Source organism: Alligator mississippiensis, chromosome 1, assembly GCF_030867095.1.
Source record: "Alligator mississippiensis isolate rAllMis1 chromosome 1, rAllMis1, whole genome shotgun sequence".
In the NCBI taxonomy this organism is placed as follows: Eukaryota; Metazoa; Chordata; order Crocodylia; family Alligatoridae; genus Alligator; species Alligator mississippiensis.
The window spans coordinates 307105455-307119651 of NC_081824.1; the positions used below are offsets into that span (position 1 = coordinate 307105455).

General features: G+C 41.6%; 1 protein-coding gene across 1 annotated transcript in view; it reads left to right on the plus strand.

The window, feature by feature from the left end:
* Positions 1–14197, plus strand: part of CFAP47 (cilia and flagella associated protein 47) — a 773444-nt gene that overhangs the window by 304755 nt on the left and 454492 nt on the right. The window contains exons 43-44 of the mRNA XM_059724382.1: positions 2779–2902; positions 5867–6093. Coding sequence (XP_059580365.1) covers positions 2779–2902; positions 5867–6093 — 351 coding nt within the window. The remainder of the gene's footprint in view (positions 1–2778; positions 2903–5866; positions 6094–14197) is intronic.

Consider the following 14197-nt stretch of genomic DNA (forward strand, 5'->3'; position numbering starts at 1 on the left):
GTTTTTGATAGACTTTCGTTCTGCATTCATTCTGGTGTGCAGTTGTTGTTTGGTCTCTCCTACATATTTTCCATCAGGGCATTTGGTGCACTGGATGAAATATATAACATTTCTGGAGGTGCAGGTGTAAGATCCAGGAATGGTGATGGTTTTGTTGTGGGGTGTAGTTATTCTGGGGTGCTGTAGATGTGTTGGTAGGTTTCATATTTTTTGTGCTGGCATGGTCTGGATCCATTGGGTGTGGCTTGGGTCCTAGGAAGTTTGCTTCTGGTGATGAGGTTAGCGAGGACAAGAATATCCAACTATACCCAAACACGGACTCCATATAGACATTGGATATATGACACATTATAACCTGCCTGACATCTGATTCACCAGGTACCTGCCTGACCTGACCTCTTACATTCTTCTTTTTCTTTCACTTTTTCTCCCCTCCCCTACTTTTCTGCCTTTTGTCTTCCTGATTTCCAACTATTTCCTTTTTCATTGAGAGCCTCTCTTTTTTACTTTGTATTATTATCACCATAGCGTTTCTTTTTGGCCTTTCCCCCACTGCTTTCTTCCCCCTCCCTTCCCTGTTTTACCTTTTGTTTGTCTAATTTCTACTTATTTATATTTTCACTGATATCTTGTCACACTTTTAACTTCTCTCATTCCTGTTTTCCTGATCTTGAACTATTTCCTTTTTCACAGACAGCCTATTTTCTACCTTGTATTCTAACACTATTGTCTCCCTTCGGCCTTTTTCCCCTCCCTGCTTTCTTCCCCCTCCCTTACCTGCTTTACCTTTTGTCTTTCTAATTCCTGCCGCTTTACATTTTCACTGACATCCTTCCACACTTATAGCTTCTCTCATTCTTTGGAGTCTCAGACCAGCAGAGACTCCTTACACTTGAAGGCCGACTGCACCCGAAAGCTTGCTAAGAATTTTTTTTCCAACTACTCAGGTGGTCTAATAAAAGGTATCATATCTAGTCAAAGAACCTTGCCTGCCTAAGTCCTTAGACCAACATGGCTATAACCAAAACACCACCAAATTGTAGCTTGCGCTACTGAATCTCCATCCTTGAAAGTTTTCAAGATCAGATTAGAAAGACGCGAGTCTGGGATGGTTTAGGTAGGGCTGCTCCTTCCTTGAGCAAGGGGATGAACTAGAGGACCTTGTGAGGTTCCTTGCAGCCCTACTTTCCTATGATCCTAAGATGGCTGTTTACTATCTTCACTGGGATGAAGAGCCAGTAAAAGGAAGCACAGTCCAAAAAGGCAGGTGATGGCATGTAAGGGCAAGACACTGAAGCAGTGGAGATGTATTTCTGTGGGGTAGGAGTCTTGAATAATTTGGACAGAAATGCCTCCAAAACTAAAAATCTGAAATAGCATTGTGTACTTTGCAGAGATGAAGTTTCCATTGACAACATCAAACTGGCTATTGCTAGGAAGTATAACATTGCACCAATTGAGCAGTATTGTCTTATGCAATTGGGGCATCTTTACACAACCTGGATGCGGGGCGGGCACTTTAATTGGAGCAGTTTTCAAGACTCGCTCTAATTAAAGCACCTGCAGCATCTCATGTATTCAGCATTGCACACTTCAAAATGGTGCTTGGGCTGCTTTAACTAAAAGCTCTTTTGATGAGCTTTAGTTAAAACACCCTCACTGCCATTTTGAAGTACAGGGATGCAGAATACACAACATGCTGAGTCTGCATGCTAATTAGCACACCCCAGCAGACTCAATTAATTGAGTCTGCCCTGACACATGCTAATTAGCACCCGTCAGAGCAGGCATCAGGCTCGTGTAGGTGCCCTTAGTCCCCATAGCATAAGACACTATATACAGTACTCCAGTCCATTTAAAATGCCTGTATGTTGTATTTACACCTCATTTATCACTTCATCAGTATGAAATACAGTTGTTCATCTGCCAACTTGTCCTTCATTTTGGCAAAAAATTACTATCGTCTTTTTTTCTACATGATGTTACTGCTTATGCAGCGTTGTTTTCTGTTATTTTGGCACAGCTCTAGAAATAAGATTTGTTAGTTAACTTTATTTTGTCTGCTTGTGACAGTTCAGATTTAAACAAGTGAGGAAGAAATGTTCAGTAACATTAAAGTGGAGTCAACCATTTCTAGCCCACTCTAACTCCTGTCCTTTCCCCCTAAAACTTATTGATTACTTAACAAAAATGTTTCCTTGTCAAATTTAACATGAACAATTTTACCAAACAGCTGAACTGCTTTTAAAATTCTTTGAAATTTGTAAATACTGGACATGTAGTTTTAAATATGTATCTGTACTTTCATTTAACTTAAACTGCTTCATCCCTGAATATGAACTGTGCAGGCTATTAAAAATCTAAATGCTTAAAATAGATTATAGATCTTAAAAGTGATGGCTACGCATTATCAGAATGTACCTTTTTTGTCAGTTGTCTCTCTTGTGGCTCATGGCATCATTGCTCAAAATATTAACTAGTGATATTGGTTAAAAAGGGCTGAATCTTAGAAGTCTTGATTCTGAAACATGTTGCTTTATTGAGTTTAATCCCCTTAATCAGTGTTACTTTATTATCATGTTTATATTGTAATATGTTCACTTTCTTCTAATTAATAACAATTTTAAAATAAAAATTCTTCAAAATATATGAAGCTCTCAGGAGTCAGATTTTCAGTGTTACTATCAATGTCATTCTCATGTTTGTCTTTTAAAGCCTTATGATTTGTTCTGCATGAATTGCTCTCTGAATTGGAATGCATATGTTCCTGTGTTTCAGATTGGAGAATTTGTGTACCTGGTGGAGGGAACAGGTGGCATACCTTTGCCTTCAGGCTTGCTTCCAATGGATAGTCCAAATGTTCTGTGCAATAGCAGTACCTCAGAAGGTGGAGTAAATGAAGGTGAAAAATGAAATGGGGGAAATCATTGTCCTTTTATAATGCATTAAGTTCACTAGCACTTAGCGGGTAAAAGAACAATAAATACAGTAGGTATAGTTTGAAGCTGTGTTGGTTTAGGACATAGGCAGACAAGGTTCTTTGGGTACATCTGGTATCTTTTATTAGACCAACTCAAATAGTTGGAAAAAAATCTTCTTTGGAAGCTTTTGGGCACAAACACCCTTTGTCGGGATGAGGACACATCTGCAGTTGGTCTGTGCTCTTCAGACCAACTGCAGATATTTCCTCAGCCTGATAAAGTTAGTTTGTGCCTGAAAGCTTCCAAAGAAGATTTTTTTTCCAACTATTTGAGTTGGTCTAATAAAAGATATCAGATTTACCCAAAGAAGCTTGCCTGTCTTAAATACAGTAGGAAAGATAAACTGCATGACAACAAGGAGGGATTAGAAAAAAGCAAAGAGGAAATTTGCTTCTCTTTTGTCAGATAGGATTATAATTTTTAATGCTGATCTGGAAATTTCTTTTCACATTTGGGGCTGCTTGGAAGCTACTTCACATGGATCTTATCTTGCAAATAAATTAGAATTATCTTTCAGCACTTCCCATATATGTTTCATAGGTTCTTTTCAGATGCCTAACCACTGCTTGAACCAGTACAAGTCTTTCTCGCTTGTCTTAGAATGTTTCTACATGTCAAATGCTTGAACTTCTTTATGCACAGATATTATAGTCTGGCAGATAACTCAACACCTGTCTTGATCCACATTCAGCTAAAGCCAAACTAGCATGAGCTTGATGTTTCAGAAATAACAAGATTTCTGTTGGAGCTTGTGTTTATTTATTTTACATATATTTACATTTTATTACTCCTTTAATTTGGGTTCTAGCTCAGAAGCCAAGGTCAGTTTTGGAAAACAGTCTGGCCAGCCTTGTTCAATTAATATTTTCCAGATTCCTCTCTTTCTGGAGTTAATACTATTTGTTAACAACCTAAACACTGGAGAAAGCAATAGCTTGGGCTGTGAACTCTACTTCCATCCAAAAGTATCTTTCCCTATAGTATCTCTTTCAGAAGTGTGTTAATCATCACCTCCTTTACATTCAGCCCTAGGAAATTCAAGATGTACTGAATTACATGCATTTGATGGCTAGCATGGGTGATGTGCAGACTTTGTATTTCCTCTGGGCAGTTAATTACAGGATTTGCCCTTTTGTTCATTTGAATTCTAACTATGATTCATTTAGAATCATTGTTATGGGAAGTAAAAGTTGAAGTTAAAGGGGAAAATAATGGGAAAGCCAGAAGTCACTGTATCAATTACTATCTTCTTTTTTAGGTAACCTTAGTCTCTGTTTTGTGATTTAGGACCATTGCAGCTCTTTAAAAGCTGAGCTGTCCAATCAGCAGAGTGATGAGGCACAGAAAAAAGATTGCTATTGTGATGGTAGCAATATGGAAAACTTAGCACGCTCTAGGCTTTCACTGGCATTTCTGCCTGGTGCCAGTGCCAGCTCTATCAATAACTGATGAGTTATTCTATTCAGAATTATGCTTTTGAAGAAGTTATACCTCAGCCATTTTAAACAACATCAGGCTGAAATTTGAAGTACAATTTCACAAGTAAGAATCAAGTGCTAAATCACTTTTAAAATGGGTTCTTTGATAGATGGCTATGTGATGTGCATTGTGGGGGATTACAAGGCTGTCCTCAATTCTTCTTTTTAAGGGTACATGAACATTGACTACAGTATAGTGTAGATGTATCTGAGCTAGGTATGCATGGGTTAGGTAGCTAGTCTGGGTTCTGGTAACAGTCTAGCTGTGGTAGTGTGGAACTCCAGCATGGGCTAACTATCTTACTACTTAACCAGTTTCTTGGGTGAGTTTTGCAATCTGTACTGAACTCTGACTATACTGCTTTCAGTACCTGACCTATCTAGTTTAAAGCTAGACTGCAGTTGAAGCAGCATCTGTAATATAGATTATACCTATAGATAGTTGTTTACTTTCTCCTACAGTATTCTTCTACTCCTTAAAGTAACCCAAAAGGAACTAATTCTGTCCTCCACTGTTAATTCTCTTGACAAAATCTAGTATGAAACCTTGTAGTACCCTACCCAGAGGAGGGGAAGTGAGGCACATACTAACCATGCTGAAAACACTCCAGGGGAGCCCAGGCACAAAAGTGACAGAGATCTGGGTTCTATTTCTAGCTCCAGTACAGAGACATTCTATGACATTGGATAAGTTACTTAATTTTGCCATGTTTTTGCTCCTCATCTATCAAATGAGCCAAAAAAACATTTCTCCAACCTCTTAATTACTTAGGTAAACCTCCCAAGATGTGTCCACCTCATAAAGGTCATATTGTGGTACTAAGAAGTTTGCTGATACGATATCACCCACAGATGTGTTCCATTGGAACAGTGAAACTCACAGCTTGAAGATTTTGAAACATTTAGTGTGTGGGGTAGATAGTGTTGGAAACATCGCACATTCTGCTGCCTCTACATCAGAATCTTTGACTAGACTTCTTACCATAATACCTGCAAATGAATAGGATGAAGATTGTAGAAACAGAGATGTTATAGATTTTTTTTATTGTGGAAGGTGCACAGATACTGCTTCAATCAGTGTAATATTACATCCTTAGTAGATTGTTGATAACCATTCCTCCCCTAAATAAAAAAAAAATAGAGTCAATTTTTTTGATTTTAATTGTGAACAGCAACTTTTGACTTGGACTCCAATGTTTAGTCCTGTAAAATAGTCCTAAGTGCAGTATTTTGCCATTGTCCTGAATTCTAAAAGAATTATGTATTAGGCTATTGCATTAAATTCTGAGAATATTATATTCTTTCAGAATTTAATATAATATAATATACTTGCTTTCTTTCCGCAGTATTGGAATAAAACAGAATGCACTTTTAATAGGAGCTAACAGACGGCTTTGCTTGTTGCAGGTCACAGTGGGGTCCAGCCAGTTCTTTGCTTGAAATGTGGTCTCACTGACATTCTTGAGGAAAAGCTGAAGATCCCATTGATTAATGAAGCTAGAGAGAGGGCTCTGGCCATTGCAGCACAGCAGCAGATGTCAGCTCTTGAGTATGAGCGTAGAAAGGTCACTGGGACACTGGAGAGCAGCAGTGTTCGAGTTGCTGTAGCAGCCTTAGGGCTGTCCAAAACTGAGGTAAGAAAAACAGTTAATCTGGCAGAAGACTATTTTACTTCTCTTGATTTGCAAGGCTAGGTGTTTTCATTTGAGTCTTTCTGAAATAATGGAATTATGGCTTTTTTATAAACTAAAATTTAGTCTGAAAATATGCTATTTCTGTTCAATCTCTGAGATGTCACCGTATTTTAAATGTTGTTATGTTACTTTTGTTTTCATCCTGTTATAAAAGCAACCTATTTTTCGAGAAATTCTGATTGGAATAGATTTAAAAAAAACCAAACAGCATCATATGTCCATGCATCAGTTTTGTTAGATGATTATTCTCTGAAAATGTAGCTTGATAACTGCTTCCATTCTTCCATCCAATGAAATCCATTCTTTAATAGAGCTCATTACTATTCTGTCTTTATGTACAGCAGTAATAGTTTCCTTTCCTTTAGAATGCCTTTTGTATTCAAACTGGATTTAAGGAAAATAAACAATCCAAGGGGGGAAAAAGACTGTCTACTTCCTTCCAACCTAAAATTTTACTAAATTACATTTATGCTTATGGGTTACCAAACCCTGAATATAGAAAATCTTGTGAATGAAGAAGTGTAATGGCAGCCATGCAATATAAACTATTAATTTCTCAAACTAATGTCTTATAAATTAGAAAATATAATCCCAGCGTGGAAAGATCCAGAAAACATAATCATCATGGGTTCTTTTTAAATAATTTCATAAGTAAACTCATACTACTCTTACCAAATATACAAACACATTCCCATCCTAAAAAATTAAAAGTGTAAGTAATGGCCCAGACCTGGTATGTATGCTTTAGCTCTTTTATGATTTTGGCACCATCTGGCCGCAAAACAGGTTCCCAGGTAGCTCTTCATTATCTTAGCTACCCAGTATTATTTACCGTGAATATATTAAATATTAAAAGGTATCGGGTAGAAAAGAAGCCACTATTCCTGATAAGAATGCTGGGGTCAGGATTTTCACCCATGACATCTACATCAACTATCTTCCCTTAGGATGTCAGTTAATTGTTGCCACAGTGACAACTATGTACTTTTCATACTGAACACTTTTATTAGATGCTGCACGAAGGACTCTACTGTACTGAAGTATCAACTCTGGATTTAATCAAGACAGACTGTAGCGGGAGTAGTACTTGTACCAGTAGTCATGCTGAAATCTGATAAGTTATATAACAAGATTTGAATCTTAGGTAGTGAGGAGAGTTAATATTTAGTTATGAAATATTTATAGAAGGATGTCAAAAGATTTTATTAAATTTCATATTTGAGAACTGGTAATAAAGTGTGAGGTGAAAACAATATGCAGAGGGAGTCCTTTTACTTAGTGTACAGGAGGATCTTATACAATATTTCTTGTGCAGTAATATTTGGCAGCATAGCTTTGATATGAATTGATGTACAAGAGTTATTTATCAGGTAAAAACAATATTTCTCCATTTGATGAACCATTGTAAAGTTTAAACTTTGAAAAGTGATCATAATGCAGTCTGTCATAAATTTACATTTATTGTCCCTATAAAAAGCAGTTAATAGTATTGAAATTATGGCAGCGTTAAAGAGTTTTTGAGATGAGCTTGCATTATACAACTTAGCCTGAAGCACGAGGACTGTCTTTGGGTTTGATATTGAAAATGCCAGCAAAAAATAAAATAAAATTGGTAGCTTGTGTAGCAAGCCTTAGAGTCCTTCAGGCTGACTGGGGTCCTTGGTGGTTTGCCACTCTCTCCCTAGCACTGTAGTACACGCTTCCACCTTTCCTGCCATGCTGTGATGTTGAGAATGATGGATTTGGGAAACTGCCTTCAGATGGAGATTGCCAGTCTGGCCCCCACTTCCTGCTGAGAAAACCCTGATTTCTCTCTTCCCCTTGTTCATGCATGCTCACTCTTGCTGTATCAGGCTCTGGTTTAACAGCTTGCAAGACCTGGTGTCCCTCCTGAGTCCTCATCAAATAAGCCCATAAACAGCTGAATTGCCTGCTTCATTGCAGACCTCTCTCCTTGGTTCTTTGTATCAAACATCTTGCTTTCCCTCTAGGCTTACCTTTATATACCACATTTATATACCTCCCTAACAAGCTTTAATTCAGGGAAAAAGTCACCCCTGCTTACACTTGCATTGGGGTTTCCTAAGTGGTCCCACAGAGTCCTTAGGTTGGCTTATGGTCATGCAGAGCCCCCTAACTTGGCAATGGCCTGGGGCCCAGAAATTATCAGTGCAGACAGAAATGACAATTTTTGCCTGATTTGGCCATAGAAAGGGGTCTGTAGTGGACCAAACACAAGTGCATGACTGCAGACAGCTTAAAAAATGGCCGATTGGGTAAAAATCTGAACCCTCATTGCATGAGGGGTTAGATGAAGACTTTTCAAAACAGAACATCTTCCATAACTTCTGTCTGCCTGCCTGTGAGCCTGGAGCTGTTTTCAGGATGGGAAGGGGGAAAGGGAGCAGAGGGAGTTTGGTCTGGGGGGGGGTTCAGCTTCTGCTGGGGGGTAAAGTAGGTGGATTGGAGCCCCCTCTTCCCCCTGAGGTGGAAGGGCTCCAATTCATTCTCCCCACCTCAGCACCTCCAGCACTGGCTGGGGAAACCCTAGAACAAGCTCCCGCTGCTCCCTTTCCCCCCTCCCATTCTGAAAACTTGGCAGCCTCACAGAGAGGTGGGGCTATTGCTTGGGGAAACTGGTTGAAGACAGCAGCTAGATTCCCCTCCCACCTTTGAGCTAACAGTGAATTTCTGTTTGGTCCAGGGGGATCGTTGTAACTCAGAGTGCTTCCTGCAAAGTGTTCTCAGTTACAGCAGGGAGCTGCACTTCTGTCTGCACCTTCAGTCCTGGCATCTGGCAGTGGCCCATCTACTGTATTTACTTGAATACAAGATGAGGTGCCCCCTCCCCACAACTGGCATAAGGAAAAAAACCCCTTGTCTTATAATCACATACTTTGTCTATTATTAAATTGTTGCCAAAAGCAGCATGTGCTTCTGGAAACCAACTGTGAAGTTGATTAAATGCAGCCAACACTGAGCATGACTATAAAACACATGGCCCACATAGGGCAAATGTGCTGATGGGAACTTACCACAAAGACAAGTTAGTGCACTCCATCTGAATAAAACACGGTAGTGCCCGTTAAGTGCATTCTCCCTCACCACCATCTCTTTTTCAAGTTATGATGTGCCACTACATTGCATACATTTCAATTTCCTCTTCACTTCCACAGCTGAGCTATTCCTTTCTTTCCTGTTTCCAGTGATTCCTGTTTTTCAACAGCCGTAAATGCCTGGCAGACATCATTAAACAGGGCCCCAGCAGTTCACCTAGAATCCCTCTGTCAACCCCTCTCAGAGCCTGGCTCATGCTTTGTGTGGCTCCACCTGCTTTGAGGTGAAGCTGGCACAGGTTGCCCTAAGTCTAATCTGTATATCAGTGTTTGGATCATCCCAGGAATCGTGACAAGAACACCTGGTTCCAGTCATGCATGGGGACTAATTAACATGTGGGTCTTTTGTGTGTGTGTGTGGGGGGGGTGGGTATCTGATATACACACACGTATGGAGCAATGCTGAACTATGGGATCACCATGGCTTGGAGTGCTGTTGACTCTGGTGGTGCCCAGCCCAATGAACTATGTGGTAAATCATAAGCCTTTGGCTTTAGACTAACTCATGCATAGTGTGTACTATATACAAATAGTGCTACTCAAAAATGTGTTTATGGAGTACCGGTGCTAAAACTTCCATCAGTTGCAGAAAAAAGCTAACATGCATCCATTCTGGATGAATTCTGGATGAATTAAGTACATGGTCACTATATGTAAATTGCTACAGCAGTGTTTAATTTCAAGGTTATTGTTTTCAAATTTGTTCCTTACTTCCATGTGTCCAGGGAAAATGGGATCTGACAGTAAGGAGAGGAAGGGGCTGCCAGTGGAAAAAATTGGGAGGGAAGCAGATGGGAAAAGGGCTACAAGCCTTCCAGATTTATTTTCCCTGCTGTAGCAGTGGGAGAAATTCAAGGCAGACTTCCAGTGATTAGATTCTATACCTGGAAAATTATAACACCTTGATAAATTTTCCTTATATAGAATCTAATTATTGGGGGGTCATCTTATAACTGGATCTTCTATTCGAGTAAATACAGTACATTCCTTGGGCTTACAGCAGCAGAACTCTGTGTGGCAAGCTCATACAACCCACTCAGTTGCCCCCTTTATAACTGTTTCCAGTGGCCTCATTCTAGAAATGGGCAACACTTCTTGTTGCAAACAAAAATAAGGTTGCAGGCAATGGTTTGCATGGAACAAATGCTTTATTCTAGGATGAAACTGACTAGGAGAACAGGCACACATGTCATTCTCTTGCACAGCTTTATTAGTGATAACTAATAATGGGAGCAACACTTAGCACATACTTCTAGTTATCACAAACAAATTATGACTTGGAATAAATACCAAAAGAAAGTGCTTGAGTGATGACGTAACTTTTTTGTAATGTGTTTGTTTTGTCTTGGATGTGCTGCATTGTGAAGCCCAAAGTCTTAGTTTCTAAAGCAAAATAAAAAGTAATATCTGAATATGACCATTAAAATGTATTCCTTTGTCAAACAGGATTAGTTTCACACATTAGTGTCATGTGTCAAAGTCCCAAGGCTGCATTTTTCTTGTAGCCCTACATTTTTTTTTTTAAATGAAGAGAATATGACCATGATCCTAGAAATAAAGCACTTGTTATTTATGAAGATGATAATGTATCTCCTAAGGATTAGAACAACTTAGTATACTATGATCAGTATTTCCATTGAAACTCTTGCCATTATATAACTGTATCACTGTTACTACAAATGTATCTTATTATATGACATTTAAATATTGGGATATAATCTGATTCCAGTTCAGTTGTGTATCCAGTAGATTTTGGGTTTTTATACACATGCTCTGGAGTTGGGAGGGGGGTGTTTTAATTAGACCAGCTCCCAGACAGCTGGTCTAATTAAAACATTGCAGCGTCATGTGTATTCAGCATCCTGTGTTTCAAAATGGCCATGAGGGTGCTTTAACTAAAGCTTGTTTGACAGGTTTTAGTTAAAGCATCCCCACCACCATTTTGAAATGTGGGACACTGAATACATGTGATGCTGTAGCATGCTGGAGCATTCTAATTAGAACGATTTAGCAGACTCGATTTTTCAAGTTTGCTCTGACATGTTCTAAGTAGGACATGTCGGAGCACTTTTATAGGCACCCTTGGAGTCCAAATAAATTGATGCATTTTTCATGACTCCTGTCATAAACCATAAAGATTAATACTGTTTTTTCCAAATAGCCCTATGTACATATGCACTGTGAGCGTGTTATTCTTCTAGGGCACACAACAAGATGTTATAGCTTCATCTTTGCTCGTTTCAGTGTCACTCTCACCTGCCATGACTTTGATGGGAGTAACTAAAGGGGGGCACCACACAAGAGGAGTGATCACTTAGTTTTAATAACGAGCATCAGCAATACCCGCTTACAAGAAGTGTAACTTGGCTAGCCGCCAGCTGTAGGTCCCTCAGCCGACTCTCCTTGCAAGTTCCTGATTCACTTATCAGTCCCGCAATGAACACTCACCGGGTGGGCATTTGCAAGCCCTCCCCTCTCATCAATTCACAGCAACAAAGTCCATGTCGCGGATCCAGACGGAGCTGCAATCGTCTAGCTGAATCAGCAATTTGTCTTCCAATGGGCCGGAGCCACGCATCTAGCCCATAAGGCTAAAGGTGCCCCAAGAGGCAACCAATTTTGTGCAGTGCCCAAAAGAGGTCCAAGAACCCACAGGGTCCAGCAGGGTCCAGCAGGATCGTGCCCAACATAAACTTGAGGGCAGCCTCCCTATTCATAATTATTACCAACAAGACGTGGCAGACGAGAAAGAGGGTGTTAATTGGGCTGAATTGGTATGGTCAAGGGGCCCTAGGGGTCAATGGGGCATGGTCAATGGGGACCCCATCCTGTGACACACCCCATCTGGTTCAGGTGACCATAGCCCTGCCTGGCCCTCTACCCTGGGGTAATGCAACCCGTGAGGCTCAGGTGGCTACAGGCATGCCTGGCCTCCTCTCAGGGCCTCTGCGACCACAGGACTCACGAAGAGCCTGGGCACTGCTCCGGGTCCTTCCACTGACCTGGGCCCTGCCTCAGGACTCCTGTGAGCCTGGGCTACCTCTGTGCAGATTGAACCCACCAGGGATGTGGGGGCTGGGGTTTTTAGGTGCCCCTCCTCGCCTTTCACCAGGGAGGTAACTGGCCTGGCGTTTCTGTGGAGCTCTACCCCACCACACATAGTTCCACCAAGCCACCCTTCACTGGCAGGGTGCAGTTTATGGTCATGGCCAGGACCAATGAAGCCTCCTCCTTCCCCATAGCCTAACACTTACCTCCAAGATAGTCCAGGAGCAGCTCAGCCCAATGTTGCCTTCTTGGCTGCTCAACCCAGACTGCTGCCTTTCTGGCCTAAGTTTGAAAATGGCCATCCTCATCATGCACCTGGTGTCTGCCTGCTGCAGCCCTTAAAGTGATGGAGCACTAAAGCAGCTCCCTCACATCTATTGGTAGCTAAAAATTAAACACAAAGCACTAAATTCCACTAATACCTCCCAGATATGTCATAGATTCATAGATGTTAGGGTCGGAAGGGACCTCAATGTCCTCTTTGATAATCTTTTCTAAGACCTTCCCTGGGATTCATAGATTCATAGATGTTAGGGTCGGAAGGGACCTCAATAGATCATCGAGTCCGACCCCCTGCAAAGGCAGGAAAGAGTGCTGGGTCTAGATGACCCCAGCTAGATGGTTATCTAACCTCCTCTTGAAGACCCCCAGGGTAGGGGAGAGCACCACCTCCCTTGGGAGCCCATTCCAGACCTTGGCCACTTGAACTGTGAAGAAGTTCTTCCTAATGTCCAATCTAAATCTGCTCTCTGCTAGCTTATGGCCATTATTTCTTGTAACCCCCGGGGGTGCCTTGGTGAATAAAACCTCACCAATTCCCTTCTGTGCCCCCGTGATGAACTTATAGGCAGCCACAAGGTCGCCTCTCAACCTTCTCTTGCGGAGGCTGAAAAGGTCCAGTTTCTCTAGTCTCTCCTCGTAGGGCTTGGTCTGCAGGCCCTTAACCGTACGAGTGGCCCTTCTCTGGACCTTCTCCAGGTTATCCGTGTGGTGGTAGCAGTGGGATCCGAATACCCTGCTGTATTTGAGGCATAATTTGGGGAAAGGAATAGAGTCACTGAAATCCCTTGAGCAAACAATTTCTAATTTGGCATCGGGGCGACTGGATAGTGTAGATAGTCAGGATGGCGAACGAGTATGTCTGGATGACTGTGCCTGAACTGAAAGAACGGGCAAAAGAGAGAGGCCTTCACGTGAAAAAGGGGCTAAAGAAGGAAGAGCTGGTTAAACTCTTGTGCACCAGCGAGTCAGAACAAGCGTCAGCTTCATGCTCGGCAACTCCTGAGTCCGACCCAGAAACACGCTCCCACTTGTCGAGTCCGGAGGCCGCCGGGAGATCACCCTCTGAGGGGGAGCGGCAGAGACTCCACGAGCTAGAGCTGAAAAGGATGGAGTTAAAAAGGCTGGAGCTGGAGGCCCAGCGTAAGAAGGAACAATGACAGCTAGAATTGAGAAGGATGGAGATGGAGCTAGAGGCAAAAAGGCTGGAGCTGGAGGAGAAAAAGCTGGAGGCTCAGCTCAGTCTCCAGACCAACGGGGGAAATGCGAACCCTCCACAAGTGACCGGGGAACACCCCAAACTGGACGTCTCCGCCTTCACTCGCTACCGGGAGGGACACGATCCTGCGGTGTTCCTAAGCAACTTCGAAAGACAAGCCCAGCGGTGCAAGGTGCCGGAGGAAAAGATCATGATGTACTTGTCTGCGCTGGTAGAGAGTGACATGGCGTTGGTCCTGAACAGCCTGCCCTCAGACGCAGCTGATGACTATAATGCCTTCAAAGCTGCTGTGTCCAAACGGTTCAAGTTAGGACCGGATTATTTTTGGAAAAAATTCCGGAATATGCGCCCACAACCCGGAAAGTCATTGACTGATTATGGG